The sequence below is a fragment of the Chlorocebus sabaeus genome, chromosome 12 (genome assembly GCF_047675955.1).
Source record: "Chlorocebus sabaeus isolate Y175 chromosome 12, mChlSab1.0.hap1, whole genome shotgun sequence".
In the NCBI taxonomy this organism is placed as follows: domain Eukaryota; kingdom Metazoa; phylum Chordata; class Mammalia; order Primates; family Cercopithecidae; genus Chlorocebus; species Chlorocebus sabaeus.
In genome coordinates this window covers 113,177,369-113,196,705 of record NC_132915.1, presented here as the reverse complement: position 1 = coordinate 113,196,705, position 19,337 = coordinate 113,177,369, and the positions used below count along the sequence as shown (strand labels likewise).

Genomic DNA, 19,337 nt, shown 5'->3' with positions numbered 1-19,337 from the left:
CTCGTCTCTATTAAAAATACAAAAAATTAGTCAGGTGTGGTGGCAGGCACCTGTAATCCCAGCTACTCGGGAGGCTGAGGCAGGAGAATCACTTGAACCTGGGAGGCAGAGGTTGCAGTGAGCCTAGATCATGTCACTGCACTCCAGCTGGGTGACGAGTGAAACTCCATCTCAAAAAAAAAAAAAAAAAAAATTGGTCAGGAGATCGAGACCATCCTGGCTAACATGGTGAAACTCCGTCTCTACTAAAAAATACAAAAAACTAGCCGGGCGAGGTGGTGGGCGCCTGTAGTCCCAGCTACTCGGGAGGCTGAGGCAGGAGAATGGCGTAAACCCGGGAGGCGGAGCTTGCAGTGAGCTGAGATCCGGCCACTGCACTCCAGCCTGGGCAACACGGTGAGACTCCATCTCAAAAAAAAAAAAAAAAAAAAAAAAAAAGCTGGGCATGAACACACAAGGCGGAGGTTGTAGTGAGCCGAGATCGCACCACTGCACTCCAGCCTGCGTGACAGAGCAAGATTCCATCTCAAAAAATAAAAATAAAAAAGCAGCTCAGTGAACCCAAGCAAGGTAAATACAAAGGAAAATATGCTTGCGCACATGCTAAGAAAACTGAAGATTGGGCTGCGGGTGTCGGAACGTGCCTGTAATTCCAGTATTTTGGGAGGCTGAGGTGGGAGGATCACTTGAGCCCAGGAGGTTGAGGCTGCAGTGAGCCATGATTGTGCCTTGTACTCCAGCCTCAACAGAGTGAGGCCCAGTCTCCAAAAAAAAAAAAAAAAAAAGAAAGAAAGAAAAGAAAAAGAAAACTGAAGACAAAGGGATAGTCTTGAAAGAGCCAGAGGACATGTCACATTGTCACAACCTGCTGGGGAACCAGGACACAAATGACTGATTACTGATTCTCATTGGCAATGATGGAAGACAATGGGATGACGTTTATACAATAGCGTATCCTTCAAACACAAGGGCAAAATAGAGACATCTGCAGTTAAATGAAAGACGAAACTACAGCAGATGGTACTAAAAGGACCTAAGAAAGGCTGGAGGAAAATTATGCCAGAGAGACACTAACTAAGATCTACAGATGGAAATGAAGAGACTTTTTTTTCTCCAGAAGGCTTTGGAATTGTCTTTTCTCCATGCACGAAGCTAAATGGATAACTGGTAGACAGACAGTGGTGTGACATCTCCAGTGAGGTATGAGAGGCTCGCCAGGCCTCCCAAAGCTGCTTCTCCATACCAGCCGCTTTCCTCTGGGCCCTAAGTTGGAAGAATCCCAGAATAGGAGGGAGTGCGTACAAATGACCCCAGGGTGGGACGGAGTGGGCAGTGAGGACAGCCTCACACAGACACCTGTATCCATCGTGCCTTGGTGCAGGGAGTGCCAAGGACAGGGCACAAGTGACTTGTGGCATCAGGCCTGGACTCCTGATGGAGGGCCCGATGGGACAACGGCTGTCCTAGTGGACACCTGCAGAGGACAGCTAGATGTAGCTGTCCCCTATCTCTCAGCCCAGGCTCACTATGGAGCTAGCTCAGCCCCACCTGCATGGGTCTCCGAGGCTCTGAGAAGGGCCTCCCAACGCATTCACGAGGTCAGGTGTTGGCTAAGTTTGTCACATAGGAGGACTGAACTGCAGTGTTAACAAGGCTGCCTCTTTCCAGGCCAACTCCGCCTTCACCACACTCTTCCTGGGGGCTGGTGGCACTGGGGTGACTATAAGCATTTTTGGCACACAACGAAGGGGGATTTGAGCGGAGATACATCCAGTCAGGGTTTATGGGATATTTTCTTTTTCTTTCTTTCTTTTTTTAGAGACAGTGCACTGAGTCTTGCTCTGTCCCTAGGCTGGAGTGCAGTGGCGCAGTCTCGGCTCACTGCAACCTCCACCTCCAGGTTCAAGCAATTCTCCTGCCTTGGCCTCCCGAGTAGCTAGGATTACAGGCACGCACCACCATACCCAGCTAATTTTTGTATTTTTAATAGAGACAGGGTTTCACTGTGTTGGCCAGGATGATCTTGATCTCTTGACCTCGTGATCCATCTGCCTCAGCCTCCCAAAGTGCTGGGTGGGATTACAGGCGTGAGCCACCGCACCCGGCCACAAGGGATATTTTCATTCAGTTGAGTCACATCCTTGCTTGGCGTCTGAGGCTGTTGAGTCCTTAGCTAAATGGAGCTTGGTGCTGGAAGTTGGCGGGAAGCAGAGAAGCAAGGTTTGTATGCACGGAGCCATCAGTGGGTTCGCAAGACTCTTCCAGTCATCCAGTGTGAAAAACGGTAAGCAGAAGACTCAACTTCCCACTGCCTGGTTAGAATTACTGTTGTCTCCTCTGTGGAGTGCATTTGGTAATGCAGCATTTCCAATTTAAGACAGCATTTATGTATGTCTTCTTTTTGAATGGAGACTGCATTTATCAGGATCCTTGTTTGTGGAGCATAAGCTGCAGCAGTGCTACAGGAAGCTCATCCATTCAAAGCCCAGAAGTCAATACAATGATTAGGGCCAGCGGTGGCTCGAGCCTGTAATCCCAGACTTTGGGAGGCTGAGGCAGGAGGATCACACGAGCTCAGGAGTTCCAGACCAACAAGCCAGGGCAGCATGGGGACCCCACCTCTACCCTACAAAATACAAAAATTAGCCAGGCGCGGGGGCTGCGCCTGTAGTCCCATCACTTGACCCCAGGACGTTGAGGCTGCAGTGGGCGCAGCAGTGCTCCAGTGTGGGCCACAGAGTGAGACCCCGTCCATAAAAATAAAAATCTTGGTCAGGCGCGGTGGCTCACGCCTATAATCCCAGCACTTTGGGAGGCCGAGGCGGGCGGATCACGAGGTCAGGAGATCCAGACCATCCTTGCTAACACGGTGAAACCCCGTCTCTACTAAAAATATACAAAAAAAAAATTAGCTGGGCGTGGTGGCGGGCACCTGTAGTCCCAGCTACTCGGGAGGCTGAGGCAGGAGAATGGTGTGAACCCGGGAGGCGGATCTTGGCGCCACTGCACTCCAGCCTGGCCAACAGAGCGAGACCGTCTAAAAAAAAAAAAAATCCTAAAAAACTTATTCAATAATAATGTATAACGACCTTTCTCATTATACAAAACAACTGTAAAATAGCTGTAAAATAGGGTATTACATAATTATTGTCATGCAACATATACACTTTATACATTACAGAAAATAAACATATGCAAAACCATTCATTTTTGCCACCCATGTTTTCATAGTTTTCCATTCTTTTTTTTGAAATGCAGTTTCATTCTTCTTGCCCAGGTTGAGTGCAATAGCGTGATCTCGCCCCATCGCAACCTCTGCCTCCCGGGTTCAACCGATTCTCCTGCCTCAGCCTCCCGAGTAGCTGGGAGTACAGGCATGCGCCACCCCGCCCAGCTAATTTTGTATTTTTAGTAGAAACGGGGTTTCTCCATGTTGGTCAGGCTGGTCTCGAACTCTCGACCTCAGGTGATCCTCCCGCCTCGGCCTCCCAAAGTGTTGGGACTGCAGGCGTGAACCACCGCGCCCGGCCTCCATTCTTTTTCTTAAAAAGAATCCCACCCCACGCTGCGTTTCGGGCCCCACAGCTCTAGTCCTCGAGCGCACGTCCCAGCCGCGCAGGCGGCAAAACAAAGGGGGGCGGCCGCGCGGCGTGAGCGGAGACCCCGCGCCCCCTCCGCCTGCGTGGCCCGGCCGGGGTGTGGGGCCCGGGGAGGCGCAGCCGCCGCCCGCGTGTGCTGGGAGGCCGCGGGGCCCGGGTTCAGGGGTCCTCCCGACCTGCGCCCCCAGCGGCCGCCGCGCCTCACCAGGCCAGGCCCCAACGTTGCCCTCCCCATGTCGGCCGCGGCGTCCCTCAGACGAGCCGAACGCCGAATGGCCCCGAGCACGGGAAGTGCCCGCCCCCCGCGTGCCGCCAGCCAATGGGACGCCGGAAGCGGGGAGGTGCCGAAGGGACGTCGCGTCGTCGCGCCGGGTCTCTAGCAGCTGCCGCTGAGCCGCCGGACTGACGCCCGCCTTCGCCCGCCATGGCCGAGAGCGACTGGGACACGGTGACGGTGCTGCGCAAGAAGGGCCCTACGGCCGCCCAGGCCAAGTCCAAGCAGGTGCTTTGCTGACGGAGGAGCGGCCGGGCCGGGCGGGGCGGACGCTGGACCGGGGCCACGGACCGTGGGGCAGGGGGCTTGGGGAAGGCCAGGCGGGGCCCAGGATGGGGCGCGGGGGACGGGGACAAGGCTGGGGTGCCGGCGGGAGGATGGGGTTCGAGGGGCGGGGAGCATCGCAGTGGTAGGAGGACCGGGCCAGAACAGGGAGGGAAGGTAGGGGGCGGACCCAGGTGGGGATGGACGGACCCAGGTGGGGATGGACGGACCCGGGAGGCAGGGGGCGGGCGACTGCGGGAGGAGAGGAGCAGGGAACGGGACGGGGCAAGGGGCAGGCGATAGGGCCAGGATCAGTGCCAGGGTGGGGCGGGAAGGGGATAGGGGCAGGGACTGTTGGTGGGGACAGGTGTGAGGACAGAGGCAGGAGGTGGGGACGGGGGCGGGGACAAGGCTGGGGCCTTGTGTGAGGATAGGGGACAGAGGACCAGAGTGGGCACTGGGAACGGGGGCAGGGATGGAGTTGGGGACAGGGTTTGGGAGGACAGGGACTAGAGTCGGGGACAGGGCTTAGGACAGGGGTGGGGACTGGGGCAAGCAGCAGGAACCAGCGATGAGGGTGGGGAATTGGGGTTGGGATAGGGCTGCGGGCCAGTGGACAGCAGTTGAGGGCCTGGGGCGGGAGACCGGGTGACTGGGACAGAGGTTAGTGACCTGAGTGGGAGTTGGGGACAGGGGGTAGGCTCCTCCTTGAGACTTTTCTCTTTGCTTGGGGCCTGCTTGGTTATACTGGTCTCCACTGGTCAGATACTGCCCAAGGAGCCTACCTGGGTCCATCAAAGGCTGTAGGGAGTGCCTGCATCAGGGAACCCCATGAGCAGGTGGACCCTGCCTCCCCCTGTTGCACGGGTGGAAGATGGGCGTGCCCTGAGCAGTACTTGTGGAAGGAGATTACCAGTGTGGCTGATGTTTCCGAGGGTCAGTTGTGAGTCTGATGTAATAGGGAGGACAGTTTAGTCACCACCTCTGCCTCATTCGTACTCTCAGGTGGCCTAGGGCTGAAGCCTTTGAGGCTAGTTGGGCCAGGATGTGCTGGGGCTCTGGTGACAGGGATTCATTGGTCTGCCCTGCCCTTGCTGGTTGTACGGTCAAAACCAAATTAACTCTCCTTTTTTTTTAAGGAAACTTAATAGCCACAAGCTAGGAGTCACGGGAATAATTGTGTGGCAGTATCTGTGAGTACGTTACACTTAGGATGCTCCACAAGTCACTTCTCTGAAGTGGTAGAAATGTTAGCCAGGCACAGTGGCTGAAACCTGTAATCCCAGCACTCTGGGAGGCCAAGGTGGGTGGATCATGAGGTCAGGAGTTCAAGACCAGCCTGGCCAAGATGGTGAAACCCCATCTCTACTAAAAATACGCAAAATTAGCCAAGCGTGGTGGCAGGTGCCTGTAATCCTAGCTACTGGGGAGGCTGAGGCAGGAGAATCGCTTCAACTTGGAGTGCGAAGGTTGCAGTGAACTGAGATTGTGCCACTGCATTTCAGCCTGGGCAACAGAGTGAGACTGTCTCAAAAAAAAAAAAAAAAAGTCAAGAAATCCATTGTATTAATATTCAGCGACTGTAGATGAGATAGCATCACTGTAATTGGTGATGTTTCTGGGGAGCCTGCAGGCTTCCATGAGATGTGTCATCTTTGTGTTACTAGGAGCCAGATTCAGGGAGGAAGGCCTCACCAGGCCAGCATTTGGTGTTCCTTCCTACTTTTGCAGTAGAGTCCAGCAGAGAAGTAAATCTGTGCTAAATATGATTTCTCAAAAAGAATCCACTAGCACATACTAGCTATTCAGGAGGGAGGCTGAGCCCAGGAGTTCCAGACCAGCCTGGGCAACATAGCAAGACCTCAACTCTTTAAAAAAAAAAAAAAAAAAAAAATCCCTAGTGTGTCTTTCTCAACAGCAAAGGAAGTGGTGTTCTCTTAGCAGTTTATTGTGAATTTCTTAGACATCTGATTGTAGAGGCTTTTGTATAACGAGTTTGGGGTTTTGTTGTGTTTTGATTTTTTAGACAGTGTCTCATTCTGTTGCCCAGGCTGGAGTGCAGTGGCATTATCATAGCCCACCACACCCTCAAACTCCTGGGCTCAAGTGATCCTCTTGCCCTAGCCTCCCTCTACAAGCATGCACTACAATGTCTGACAATTTTTTATTTTATTTTATTTTATTTATTTATTTATTTATTTATTTTTTTTTTTTTTTTTTGAGGCGGAGTCTCGCTCTGTCGCCCAGGCTGGAGTGCAGTGGCCGGATCTCAGCTCACTGCAAGCTCCGCCTCCCGGGTTCACGCCATTCTCCTGCCTCAAGACTCCCGAGTAGCTGGGACTACAGGCGCCCGCCACCACGCCCGGCTAGATTTTTGTATTTTTTAGTAGAGACGGGGTTTCACCGGGTTAGCCAGGATGGTCTTGATCTCCTGACCTCGTGATCCACCCGTCTCGGCCTCCCAAAGTGCTGGGATTACAGGCTTGAGCCACCGCGCCCGGCCTATTTTATTTTATTTTTATTTTTATTTTTTATTTTTTGTTTGAGACGGAGTCTCGCTCTGTCACTCAGGCTGGAGTGCAGTGGCGGGATCTCAGCTCACTGCAAGCTCCGCCTCCCGGGTTCCCGCCATTCTCCTGCCTCAGCGTCCCAAGTAGCTGGGACCACAGGTGTACTCCACCATGCCAAGCTAGTTTTTATTTATTTATTTATTTATTTATTTTGAGACAGAGTCTTGCTCTATCGCCCAGGCTGGAGTGCAGTGGCGGGATCTCAGCTCACTGCAAGCTCCGCCTCCCGGGTTCCCGCCATTCTTCTGCCTCAGCCCCCCGAGTAGCTGGGACTACAGGCGCCTGCCACCGCGCCCGGCTAGTGTTTTGTATTTTTTAGTAGAGACGGGGTTTCACCATGTTAGCCAGGATGGTCTCGATCTCCTGACCTCATGATCTGCCCGTCTCGGCCTCCCAAAGTGCTGGGATTACAGGCTTGAGTCACCACGCCCGGCCATTTTATTTTATTTTTTTGTAGAGACAGTATCTCGCTGTGTTGCCCACGCTGGTCTCAAACTCGTGGCCTCAGGTGATTCTGCTACTTTGGTTTCCCAAAGTGCTGGGATTACAGACATGAGCCGCAGTACCTAGTTGAGCTTGGGTAATTGAACCCAGCACTGCATATCAGTCATTGGGCACCACTAGTCCTTAGCAGTGTGCTAACTGGCTAACAGCAGGCCTGAATTGGTGTGTGCTGGACACTGCCAAAGCTACTTTTGATCTACTGATGTTTTCTAATTTTCTAGGCTATCTTAGCAGCACAGAGACGAGGAGAAGATGTGGAGACTTCCAAGAAATGTAGGTACTTGTGTTTCCACTTGCAAAATGAGGCTGTGCTGTAGGTCCATGTGCTGGTGGATGTGGTGTGGACGGTGCCCACAGGGACGTTGTCAGCTGAGTGCCTGCCTGCACCGGTGCTGGCCGGAGCCCTGGGAGGCAGCCATCTTCCCAGAGCAGCCCTGGTTGGCATGAGTGCAGCTGTCTGTCCCCATAACTGAGAGAAAACTCTGGAAGTCCATGCCCTGAGGTGTGTGAACCTGGGACAGCCTGGGTTCCCATGTCCCCTTGGGCCCAGGCAGCCTCTGGGGTCTGGTTACCACTCTGAAATGGTTTTTTGTCTGAGGAGAGGTTAATTCCAAACCCTCTCCTCTGCTTTTGCCTCACACCGATTCCAGGGGCTGCTGGCCAGAACAAACAACATTCTATCACCAAGAACACAGCCAAGCTGGACCGGGAGACGGAGGAGCTGCACCATGACAGGGTGACCTTGGAGGTGGGCAAGGTGATCCAGCAAGGTCGGCAGAGCAAGGGGCTTACGCAGAAGGACCTGGCCACGGTGAGGCTGCGCCGGCTCTCACTCCTCCTGGGGTTGTGGGCTTGGGGAGGGGGGTGACAGGTGTTCAGATAGCACGGGGAGGGCAGGCTCCACCCCCCTGGTGCCCTTGCAGGGAATGCCTCGGGAAGCCAGGTCAGCCCGGCTCTCACTGCCTCTTGCACAAAACGCAGCTGCGTGTGGGTGCGTACCCCAGGGGCCCCAGAAGCTGGTGTTCTCAGGCGACGCTCCACGCCTGGTTTCGCAGCAGTGCTAATGGAGCTGATGTGTATAAAGCACATGTTCTCTTTAGAAAATCAATGAGAAGCCACAGGTGATCGCGGACTATGAGAGCGGACGGGCCATACCCAATAACCAGGTGCTGGGCAAAATCGAGCGGGCCATCGGTGAGTGTCCCTCCACCTTCGCCGGGTCCGCTGGACAGGGAGGCCACCACTCCTGTCTGGGGTTGGTGAGAGTGGGACTTGGGAGACGAAGATGGCCCTGAGGGTCCCCTGTTGTCTGAATTCTGGAGCTTTGCTTCTCCAGGCAATAGAGACTGAGGGATGGTGAGGGCTCTGCAGGCCTCAGGAAACCCCCAAGAGCAGTGGAATCCCACTCCCTTCCCCTTGCCAGTTCCCGTCAGCCCGTGCTGTTGGCTGTGGTTCTCTGAGCCTGAGCACAGCGGTCCAGGCCCTATCAGCACGGGGCCGGAAGCCAGTTCCGCAGAGGACCCTGGCTCCCGTTCTTCTGGAGAGGGGTATTCATGCTCTGCTGTCTAAGATGATCAGACTCATCCTTTTCAAAATTAGATGTGAGGTCCAGGAGTGCTTGTGTGTTGAGAGCCCAGTGAGGAATGGGAGCGGCGTGGCCCCCCTTCCCTGGGAAGATGTTGAAGAGGGGCAGCGTGGGGGGCAGGAGGGAGCTGGCGCTGCAGTGGCCAGTGGCTGTGGCTCATTTCAGGCCTCAAGCTCCGGGGAAAGGACATTGGAAAGCCCATCGAGAAGGGGCCTAGGGCGAAATGAACACAAAGCCTCGAAATCAGTGCGCTCCAGCTGATCTCATTCTGCCGGTTCCCCTTGGCCGCCAGCACCGCCGTGGGTCTCCTCACGGCCAAATGGAACAAGGGGTCCAGCTTGTGGGGGACCCTCCCCAGCCCATTCCTGCTGTCAAACAAACAAAACCTTGCAAAGCGTTGGGTTCTGCTGACTGTTTTTCTCCCTACGTCGCGTTCCTCAGATCAGGGTGCAGAACTCCGCCTTCCTGTTCTAGGGATGTCTGCCCAGTAGCAGTTGTAGCTCAGAGGCCTCAGGGAGCTGTGAGCACCACCTTATATAAGGGTGAGGGGTGGAGGCCAGAGGCACGGCAGGAAGAGGAGCGGTGTCACTGGGAGCTGCTTTCTCTGATGTAGCTCTAAAGAGAAGCTGGGAAAATTTCCTGCCTTTGGCGCCGGGGCCAGATTATTCGGTCCTGCTCTCAGCTCCCAGGCCCCTAATTGTGGGAAAGGCCAGTGAATTTTCATGACTGATGCCCGGGAGTGGGCTGCCAGGGGGCTCTGAAGGTCTCTCTGCAGGGCCATTTCCTTTCGCCCATCTGTGTGGACAGCGGGCACTGGTCAGCCCCACAGCACCTGAAGACGAGGGACGGCGCTAGCCATGCCTGATCGCCGCCCTCTGCTGGGACTTAGTCCCCAGGGCGGACAGGAGCCCGGTGGCTGGCGAGGGTGCCGTGCTGTGCCCTCCAGCACCGTATGGCTCCTGGGGGCAGATGTGAGTTCATGAGGCAGGGTAGGGCTTTCCTATGGGCAGGAGGGGGCTTGGCTGCTCAGGTCTGGGTATTGCCACCCTCCCTGGGGATAGCCACCCACAGCCAGGCCTCAGAGGCCACAAGACTGGGCCCTCACCATGGGGTTGTGCCTGAGTCACCCACGTGGAGGACGAGAGCTCTGGGGGCTGAGGTTAGTGACGTTGACCCTGTGTTAGGACGGGAGTCCTCTGCTTGTGCCCCAGGCCAGGTCACAGCTTCACGGGGTCACCCTCCTGCTCAGGCATGGGGGCCAAAGGGAAGGGCTCAGCTGCAGCCCTGGGGCACCTGGTGACCTGGGCACTGTGACCCACAGTTCCTAGGGCAGCTCAGGCCTGTACCACAGACAGTGGGCCCAGCTGAGGCACCACTTCCCTCCGGGCCTGCCCCGTGCACCCTGTCCCCTAAGGGTCATCTCCTTTGCATGCTCCTGATGCTGTGGGTCAGTTTCACTGTTGTCCTCAATAGACACAGAGCCCCTGCCCTGGCCCTTGTCCTGGTGGGTCCGTGTCCTTGTGGGAGAGGGTCCCCTTGTCTCTGGTTCCTGAGCTGCATCCAGAAGCAAGCAGGTGCCCCTAGCATGTTCTCCTATCATGTCACTTAACACTGCAGCCCCCACCCTCACTGGCTGGTGAAGTGTGGACGCACTGACTTCAGCCTGGGAGCTTGGGCCGCCCTCATGGGCCGGGGTGTTTATTCACAGAACAACAGTCAGCACAGGGCAGGGAACGCCCAGGCCCTTGCATGTCCTGAGACCTGCAGCCTGCCCCAGCCTGGGCGGGGCAGGTGTCTGGTCCCCGGCTAGGGTCTGACCAAGTGCTGGATGTTACATGAGGAAGCGGGGCCTTGTCTGAGGTGGTCTACGGATCGCTGGTGACAGATGCCGGGAGGGTGACACCATCCTAGAAGGAGGAAGAGGAGTGTTTGTTTTCTTTCTTTCCCGAGACGGAGTTTCGCTCTTGTCACCCAAGATGGAGTGCAATGGCATGATCTCGGCTCACTGACTGCAACCCCTGCCTCCTGAGTAGCTGGGATTATAGGCACCTGCCACCACACCCAGCTAATTTTTTGTATTTTTAGTAGAGAAGAGGTTTCACCATGTTGGGCAGGCTGGTCTCAGACTCGTGACCTCAGGAGATCCACCTGCCTCGACCTCCCAAAGTGCTGGAATTACAGGTGTGAGCCACCCCGCCCGGCTAAGGAGGAGGAGCTTTGACAGTGGTGGCTGGGAGAGGGAGGGCAAGGATGGGCCTTGCACAGGTGGGGGCTCCTCCCTGGGGGGTTGTGTCCTGCCAGTGCCTACCTTCCAGGGTCACAGCTGAGCACAGAGGCTCCTGCCCACCCATCCCCGGGGGCTCCTACCGCATTGAAAAGGATGTTGTCAAAGCCGGGGGCTGTGGCCTCTGTGTTGCTCTGGAAGGGGCAGCTCTCCCTCTTCTGTAGCCAGCACCGTCCCCCAAGTCCCAGCAGCACCAGGAGCATGAGCAATAGGAGGGCACTGCCAACTGCAGTTGGCACAGACACAGGTGCGGCTGTGTCCCCTGTGAGCCATAGGGACACGTGAGCCCTCCAAAGCAGCCCCCAGTTCTGGTGTCCGGGTGTAGCCCCTACATCTGAGGCTGAGGAGGAAGCCTAGGGCTGCCTGGTCCCCTCAGCCTCTGCTGGCTCCTGGGGTTCACCCCTATTTCAAAGGCAGAGGGTATTTGTTCTGCCACCGCAAGGATGGGGCCTGGCAGGCAGGCAGCTGCTGTCTGCAGACTTGGTGGGGCTCATGGCCCCAGGTGAGATCCTTTCCCTCACCAAGTGAGAGCAGTCAGTGGTTGCCCTGACCCGGCTGGCAGCTCCTCCAGGATGGACCTTGCTATGGGTGTGGGCACAGGGAGCACAGAGGCCACAGCCAGGCAGGGCAGGCCCCAGAGGCTGCACCCCAGGGACAGCCCAGCTCGGGCAGTGGCCCCAGGGATGAGCGGGGCAGAGAGTGGGGAGGGCACAGGGTGTGGGCCTGGCAGCTCTCCTGTCCTGTCTGGGTGCAGCATGCTCGCAGCTGCTGGGGCCACACGCTGGTAAGCCTGGCAAGCCCTGAGCTGGGCTGGCCCCCTGGGCCCTCTTCCGTGCCTCCACTGCAGCCCAGGGCTCACCCGGGCTGGGGGCAGGCTGCTGGCAACGCTGCCCAGCCAGATACTCCACGTCGTCCAGGGCAATGGGCCCCAGGGCTGGCTGGCCGCCCAGAGTGGCTTCAAACACAACCTGATGGGGAAGGACAGGAGTCTGTGTGGGCCCTGGGTGGAGGAGGAGGCGGCTCCTGGCCCGGACAGCCGGCCTCACCTGGAACTCATTGGTGCTGGCCACCTCCACCTGGGCCTCCAGCCACTGGTGCCGCCGGTGCCCGCCTGTGCCCCACACGGCCAGCTCGCCCTGGGCACTGCGCAGCAGCACCCTCAGCTCCCCCTTGTCTGAGAGCAGGGCCAGGGCGTGTCAGGCCTGGGGTCCCGGGACTCCTGCACACCTAACCAGGGGCGGGGTGGGAGGCCACCTCCCCACCTCTGCTCCTGGACCCCTGCTGTCCCCATTGCCCAGGCCCCCGCTGGCCCAGCCGGACTCACAGAAGTGCTCGGGAAAGCCCACGTGGTACCAGAAGCGGAGGCAGGAGGCCGGGGTGGCCGGCAGAGGCTCGCTGCGCAGCCAGGCGGCCCGGCCCCCGGGGCCCAGCACGCCAGTTTCAAAGAAAGCAAAGTGGCCTGGGAACAAGAGGAGGTTGACGCCCAGCTGATGGGCAGAGCCAGCCCTCAGGGCCCTAGCAGAGGCTGGGTGGGCAGGGCCTCCTCTGGATGGGGCGTGTACTCGGTGGGCAGCAGGAGGCCAGGTGGCTCTGTGTGGCCTCTGGGTCGCCTCCCCACCTGGCTCCAGTGGCACATACCTGCCTCTGTGCCCAGGGTGTGGTCCACAGGGGGCTGGGGGTAACGAGAGGGAGTGGCTCCCCCGCCCCAGTCCCAGCTGTATCCGCCCAGGCTGGGCCAGGCCAGGTGGCTCCAGCCGCACAGGCCAGACTCAAAATCACAGGAACCTGCAGGACATGGGTGGGTGAGTGGTGCCACGGCCCAAGCCCTAGGCACCACCACCACCAAGGGAGAGGGCTAGGCAGCGGCCCCAGAGCAGGGCCGAGGCCACAGCAGGGCTCCCACCTGGCCGAGGGCAGGGCCCATCCTGGAGGAGCAGGTCATCCAGAGCCACGTAGGAGTGTGCCACGCCTGCGGCCACTGCCTCAAACACCACCTGGTGGGTGCACGGCAGGGCAGCCTCAGTGGGTCCAGGCAGCCCTCAGGGGGAGGGGGAGAGGCACCCTACCCTGCACTCACCCTCCAGGCTCGCTCGGCCTGCACATCCACGCTGCCTAGGCGCCAGGCCAGCCCACCATGGGCACTGAGGCTGAGCACCTGGTGCTTCCCGCCCTTCTCCAGGTGGACCCGCAGGGTGCCTGCCAGCAGGGGCGCCCTGGTCAGCAGTGTGGGGAGAGCGCCTGCAGGCCCCGGACTGAGCTCCCAGGCTCCCGGCCTGGTGGGCGCAAGAGGCTCCCAGTGGCCTCAGCACAAGGCTAGTGGGGACACCAGGCCAAGCTTCCCTGAGCCCACTGGGTTCCCCTCCCTAAGCCCCTCACCTGGGTTGTGGAGGCTCCCGTGGTACCAGAAGGTCAGGCAAGCAGGCTGCGCTGGGGGCCTATACTCCTTGGAGGTCAGGGAGGCCGTCTGGCCCCTGGGCAGTGCGTCTGGGCTGGTGTCCACCACCATGTAGTGCCCTGGAGGTGCCAGCATCAGCCTGCCAGCCCCTGGCCAGCCCCCCAATCCCTGCCCCTGCCAGGCCCCCATACCTTGGGCTGTCTCAGTGGTGTGGTCTGTTGGGGGGCCCCAGGCTGTGTGGCCCGAGGCATTGGCCTGGCGCCTCCAGAGACCCCAGCCTCCCGAGGAGAAGCCGCAGTCCGAATCCTCAAAGGAGCAGTGATGAGGGGCCCAGCAGGGGCCTGGCCGCATGGCCACGTCGTCTAGCGCCATGGTGCCGTGGTATCCGTCCCGGAGGCCCTCGAACAGCAGCTGGGGGTGGAGGGTGTCAGCTGGCGGGGGGTCCTGCCCTGTCCTCCCACCCGGGCGCCAGGCCTCACCTGGTACTGGGCACGGGAGCCAGGCTGGTGGGAAAGGGTGGCCCAGGCCTCATGCCAGCGGTTGCCCTGGGTGCCCGACCGTGACCACAGGTGTGTGTCCTCCCCTTCCTGTCTCATGGCCAGGCGCAGAGTCCCTGCAGGGAGGGAACCAGTCCATAACTGACCTCTCCCCTGTGCCTTGATGGGTGTCAGAGGGGGGCTCTGAACCTCCGGGGGCCTCCCCACAGGCCCTGCCCCACTCCCAGGTCCACTCACCAATCTGGGGTCCATGGAGGTAGTACCAGAAGCTTAGACACTCCATAGGCGCTGCTGGCACCTGGGGCCTGGAGAGCAGGTGGGCGCTGTGGCCCCAGACCAGGGGGTCTGTGGGGTCCAGGAGTACAAAGTGGCCTGTAGGAGCATGGGGCTGAGCTGCAGAGATGCTCCACTCCTGTCTGAAAGCCACCCCTGGTCTGAGTGCCCATCCTACCTTGGCCTGTGGTGTGGTCGTGGTCAGGGCCACGGCTCTCCACCCGGCGCCAGTGTGTGTCTGAGAGGTGGCCTGGGTACCAGCTGCATGTGTCCCGCTCAAAGTTACAGGAGACCTCTGGGGGTGGGGCCAGGTGGGGTCACAGACCTTTCCCCCTCCCCCTCCAGAGCCCTGAGAAGATGGAAGCTCCGGGGTCCCTGGAGGGGTGTGGGGGGAGCACCCAGGTGGGAATGAGGATGGGCAGCAGGAACCTCTGTCTCTCTCGGTGGTCACTGTGGGGCTACAGTCCCTCAGGGTCACGTTGTCCACCCCAGCTCCCTGCTGGTCAGGGCCGTCCAAGTCCACCAAACCGACAAACTCCAGCTTCATGGGGTAGGGGGATGAGGAGGACCATGAAGTCAGGGCCTGCTCCAGTGGAACCCCCACTCTGGGCTGCCCTCCTCACCTGGAAGGGCCGGCGGCGGGCCCCTAGAATGACCTTGTCCACCTTCCAGCCACCTGCACTGCTGCTCAGGGCCTGCCATGCCAGCTCCCGGGAGCCGTTGTCTACCACAACTAGTGCCAGGAAACCTGGCCAGCGGGGCGGGGGGTGCTGTGGGTCACCCGACCCCACATCCCTCCCACCGTGCAGGGAGCGCCCAGGGCCTGGCCAGGGAGCTTGTGGAGGGCGGCGGTACCTCGGGGCTGGCTCTGTAAGTAGTAAGCCAGGTGGAGTTCACAGCTGGGGCCAGAAGGGCCAAGGAGGGGTGTAAGGACCCGGGCCTCCGTGCTCAGCTGCCCCCAGGCCCTCTGCAGAGACAGGAAGTGCCCTGGGGGAAGAGCAAGGTGCTCAAAGCCTCGTCCAGGGCCCCACTCTGTCCCTCAGGGATCCCCAATCCAGAGACCGTCTGTAGTGCAGAGACAGAGCAGAGACCCCTCCGAGGATGCTGCTCACACCCCGGTGGGGGCTTGAGCGTTGGGCCTTGGGCCTCACCAGCAGCAGCTGCACTGGACCCCTGGCTCTCCTGGGCTGAGAGACGTCGCCACTGCAGCCGCCCCACGCTGGCGTCCTCCCAGCCCCCGGCCTCCAGGGACTCAAAGTCTGTGGTGCCTGAAACAGCAATGGGCACTAAATGGCAGAGTCCTCAGCCCGCCCCGGCACCTACCCCCTTGGCTCCTCAGCAGGAGGTCTGCAGGAGGCTGAGCCCCTTTACCGCAGGCCTGCTCATCCTCGCCCCCTGCGCACTGCTCCTCGAAGTCACACAGCTGTTCCGGGGGTACACACAGGTCCCCGCAGGCGAGATGCCCCTGCTTGCAGGAATCCTGGAGCCGTGAGCTGGGCGGCAGGGGCTGGGGGGCTGGGGCCCAGGGCCCAGGAGGCAGTGGCTGCAGGGTGGACACCTCTGTGGGGGCAGAACTGGGTCAGGTGGCAGGGATGGGGAGTGCTGTGCTTCTCCAGGGCAAGGCAGGGTAGGGCAGATTCAGCAGGCTCACCCGGGACTGGTCTGCAGTGGTCAGACAGGATGAGGTCGTCCAGACCCACGACGCCCCCTGGGCCTGTCTGCCCGGCCAGGAGGATCTGAGGGCAGAGGGGCTCAGCAGGTGCCCAGCCTATTTTCCCCTGGGGTCTGGTCCCTGTCCACCCACAGTGGGTACCTTGTGGGTTCCCCTCCCCTGCCCCCCAGCCTGGCTCCCCAGACCCCACCCTCTTGCTGTTCCCTACCTGGAAGGGGTGGGCGCTCTGGATGTCAACACGGTCTCGGACCCACGCAGTCCCCAGCTCCCCTCGGCGCCTCCGCAGCAGGACAGGAGCCTGGGGGGCACTGGACCCCAGAGTCTGCAGGAACAGCTGGAGGCAGCCAGCCTCAGAGCCATGCAGATAGTGATAGAAGATCAGCTGTGGAACCAAGAGCTGGCTGGGGGCCCTGCACCTGGGCAGCCAGCATGGAGGCCCTGTGAGCCCCACCCATCTCACCGAGCAGTTGGAGGCGCCTGAGGCTTGGAATTCGGGGCTGGAGAGTATAGCAGGGGTGCCAGGCTCGGCCACAGAGACCAGGAAGGAGCCTGCGGGAAAGGGCGGGAGTGGGCCACAGCCGCTGGGCTGTGGCCATGTGGACGGGGCCTGGGCCGGGTCCCCTGTGGGCTTCACCCTGTGCACTGTTCCGGCTGTGGTCACGGCGTGGCCAGGAGGGGCGCTCAGGACCACCAGCGCTGTGGTTCCGGGACCAGCCTTCCGAGCGGTTCCATGGGCCCAGGCCTGTCTCAAAGTCGGTGGCTGTGTGGCGGCCTAGGGCGGGAGGTGGGGCTGTCAGGGCCACTAGGCAGTGCTTCCTGCAGCCGTCTGGCCCCAGCTCCAGGGTGGCCCTGGCAACCACACCCCCAGAAGGATCATCCCAAGGATCCAAGGTGCCCCTTCCCAGATGAGTGCTAGGGCCCCCACCGAGGTGTCCAGTCTGTCTCACTCTGGGCCCCCACCCTGGCCTCACCACAGGTGAGTGGGTCCTCATCAGACAGGTCCCCGCAGTTGTCTTCCCCGTCGCACAGCTGCTGGGGCTCCACGCAGACCTTGTTCTGGCAGTGGTGGTGTCCCAGGGGGCAGCTGGCCTGGGGGGCTGGGTGGGGCAGGGTTAACCCTTCACCGAGGCCCCTGGAGTGGGAAAGCACTCGGGGGCAGACAGGGTCTGGGCAGGGGAGTGGGCAGGCGGGGGCCCTCCCAGGGGTGGAACAGGAAGAGGCGGTGCCTTACCGGGCAGACCACAGTCCCAGAACTCTAGGTCGTCTAGAGCCACAGCGCCCCTGTGGGTGGCATTTCGGGTGGCAGAGAAGGTCACCTGAAGAGAACAGGCCCTCAGGACCTAAGTCAGGGCCCAGACCCCCCCAAGGCTCCCACTCGTCCAGACCCTCCCAGCTCACTCGGAAGTCACCCCGGATGCGGCCTGTGGTCACTGCCAACTCCTGCCAGCCGGGGTCCCAGGGCCCTGTGCTCTGCCACAGGGTCAGGGTCTCTGAGCCATGGGTCACCTCCAGCCGCAGCTCAGCCACATCTGCAATGTCAGGGGTCCCAGGGCAGCTGCGGCCCTGCTTGTCCCCACCCGCCCTCCCCTTGGGCACCCCCCATGAGCCTTGGGGGTCCAGGGTGCACCTCCAGAAGCCGCATGGTACCAGAGCCTCAGCTTGCAGGAAGGGGCTGCCTCTCGCAGGGTTGGCGAGCGCAGGGCTGCGGTGGATGCCTCTTTCCCTCGGTGGGTTCCGACGGCCATGTACCAGCCTGGCCCAGGTGAGAGGTCAGGAGACAGGGCAGGGAGCAAGGAGGGTGTTGAGACAGGGGTGCGCAGAGACTCGCCCTGGCCTTACCCAGGTCGGTGCCCAGCGTGTGGTCTGAGTGAGGCCCAGGACCCTCCAGTGCGGCCCCCGCCCTGTCTCGGAGCCAGCTGTAGCCTGAGGTGCTAATGTCCTGCCAGCCGCAGGAGTCCTGCTCGAAGTCGCAGGTGAAGGGGGTGCCCAGGGCGGGCGAGGCCCCACGGTAACCTGGGAGAGTGGGTGGTCAGGTGTGCGCCAGACCTGCTCACACTGGCCCTGCCCGCCCATCTGGCCTTGGCTTACCACACTGGGCCTCATCCGAGCAGTCCCTGCAGTCACACACGAAGTTGCACGCGGCCTGGCCAGGGCTCCTGCAGTGGCTGGGGACCCAGGCCCAGCCTGGGGATCTTGCTGCGGGGAGGGTGACAGCCAGGGGGCCTGGGTGCAGAGTGATCAGCCATCCCAGCCTGCCTAGGACTCTTCAGTTTTGGCACTGGACATCTTTTGTCCAGGGAAGCCTCTCAGACCAGCAGATGGGGCAGGGAGGGACCAGGACCCATCAGAGAACTCCCACGCGGCTCCGGACCAAGCAGAGCACGCTTCTGTTTCCAGCCCTGAAGAGGCTGGGGAGGAGGGCCTGGGCCTGTGTGGGGATGAGCACCCTGCCATGGGCACCCCCAGAAAGGTAGCAGGAACCCAGTGTGCCCAGCAGTGAACTGGGCACTGGGAGGGTGACCCCCAAGGAGGTACCAATGGGTGGCCCAGGGGCTTCCACAGGCTCTGCCCAGTCCAAGGGTGGCAGACAAAGGCTGACAGAGCTGGGGGGCACCTCCTGAGCCCTCTTGTCCCAGACTGGGAGGGGAGTCTTGTCTCTTCCTTTGCTTGGCAGGCCTGAGGACCCCATGGGCTGATTCCAGGTCACCCCCATTGCAGACCGGCCAAGGCAGTGCCTAGCAAACCACCTTCCCTTTGGGGCTCAGGCGTCAGCCCTGGTGCCCATCACTGCCACACAGATGGTAGGCTCAGAAGCCAGAGCCCCTCGTCCTGCTTCAGGAGTGAGACAAATGACTTACCCAGTAACAGGACCAGGGCGGGCAGCAGGTGGCTGGGCAGAGGCATGGTTGGGCCAGAGGAAGCAGGGCCAGTGCGGCCACACAGGGTGCCTGGGAAGTTCTGTGCGGTTATGAGCCTGCACTGGCCCCACGAGCTGACTCTGCTGTTAAGTGGAGGGCCCCTCGGCCTGGCCCCACCCAGTGCTGACAGTGCCAAGCATAGGCCGGGATAGCGGCCCCAGGAGGGGGCCTCTGACCCAGGGTCAGCTCCCACCTGCTCGGCTCCCTCAGACACAAGGTCAGGCCCTTCCACCCTGCCCTGCCCTACCTGGTGGAGGGGAAGTTCCCACTGGAATGGGGAGGGAGCCAGGCACCCCACTAGGACTCTGCTCGGCAGTGTGGGGTGGGCAGAGGCCGCCGTGGCCTCTCACTGTGCCTTTGGCACTAGCCTGGTGGTCAGGACTCAACCAGTCCAGTAGCTGCGGGAGTCCAGCATGTGCACCAGAGCCGGCCCCTGTGTTCGCAGCTGTGGGGCACCTGCCTCTGAAGGATCACCCCCTCATTCATTCACCCTGAGCATCCA

General features: G+C 60.2%; 2 protein-coding genes across 2 annotated transcripts; one reads left to right on the top strand and one right to left on the bottom strand.

Moving 5' to 3' along the window:
• The first annotated feature begins 3,944 nt into the window (after positions 1-3,944).
• EDF1 (endothelial differentiation related factor 1) lies at positions 3,945-9,193 on the top strand. The gene is made up of 5 exons (XM_008005567.3): positions 3,945-4,101; positions 7,433-7,484; positions 7,862-8,022; positions 8,312-8,405; positions 8,962-9,193. Exons 1-5 carry the CDS (start codon positions 4,024-4,026, stop codon positions 9,021-9,023), a joined length of 447 nt encoding a protein of 148 aa, XP_008003758.1. The 5' UTR covers positions 3,945-4,023; the 3' UTR covers positions 9,024-9,193.
• Positions 9,194-10,517: 1,324 nt separating this feature from the next.
• On the bottom strand, positions 10,518-18,821 carry MAMDC4 (MAM domain containing 4). The gene is made up of 27 exons (XM_073022236.1): positions 18,776-18,821; positions 18,006-18,113; positions 17,757-17,930; positions 17,545-17,670; positions 17,316-17,446; positions 17,149-17,233; positions 16,889-17,014; positions 16,552-16,689; positions 16,378-16,466; positions 16,126-16,299; positions 15,897-15,981; positions 15,617-15,805; positions 15,397-15,513; positions 15,101-15,232; positions 14,424-14,540; positions 14,210-14,344; positions 13,955-14,088; positions 13,667-13,886; positions 13,457-13,594; positions 13,158-13,276; positions 12,984-13,074; positions 12,719-12,865; positions 12,405-12,539; positions 12,127-12,254; positions 11,940-12,048; positions 11,164-11,342; positions 10,518-10,703 (listed from the first exon to the last, which is right to left on the bottom strand). Exons 1-27 carry the CDS (start codon positions 18,819-18,821, stop codon positions 10,662-10,664), a joined length of 3,414 nt encoding a protein of 1,137 aa, XP_072878337.1. The 3' UTR covers positions 10,518-10,661.
• Positions 18,822-19,337: the final 516 nt, after the last annotated feature.

Coding starts and splice junctions, on each gene's coding strand:
- EDF1 (XM_008005567.3), top strand. CDS start 4,024: ATGGCCGAGAGCGACTGGGACACGGTGACGGTGCTGCGCAAGAAGGGC. Junction 4,102..7,432: donor CCCAGGCCAAGTCCAAGCAG/GTGCTTTGCTGA, acceptor CTAATTTTCTAG/GCTATCTTAGCAGCACAGAG. Junction 8,023..8,311: donor CGCAGAAGGACCTGGCCACG/GTGAGGCTGCGC, acceptor TGTTCTCTTTAG/AAAATCAATGAGAAGCCACA.
- MAMDC4 (XM_073022236.1), bottom strand. CDS start 18,821: ATGCCTCTGCCCAGCCACCTGCTGCCCGCCCTGGTCCTGTTACTGG. Junction 17,671..17,756: donor CACGCTGGGCACCGACCTGG/GTAAGGCCAGGG, acceptor CACCTGGGCCAG/GCTGGTACATGGCCGTCGGA. Junction 15,982..16,125: donor AGAGCGCCCACCCCTTCCAG/GTAGGGAACAGC, acceptor CTCTGCCCTCAG/ATCCTCCTGGCCGGGCAGAC.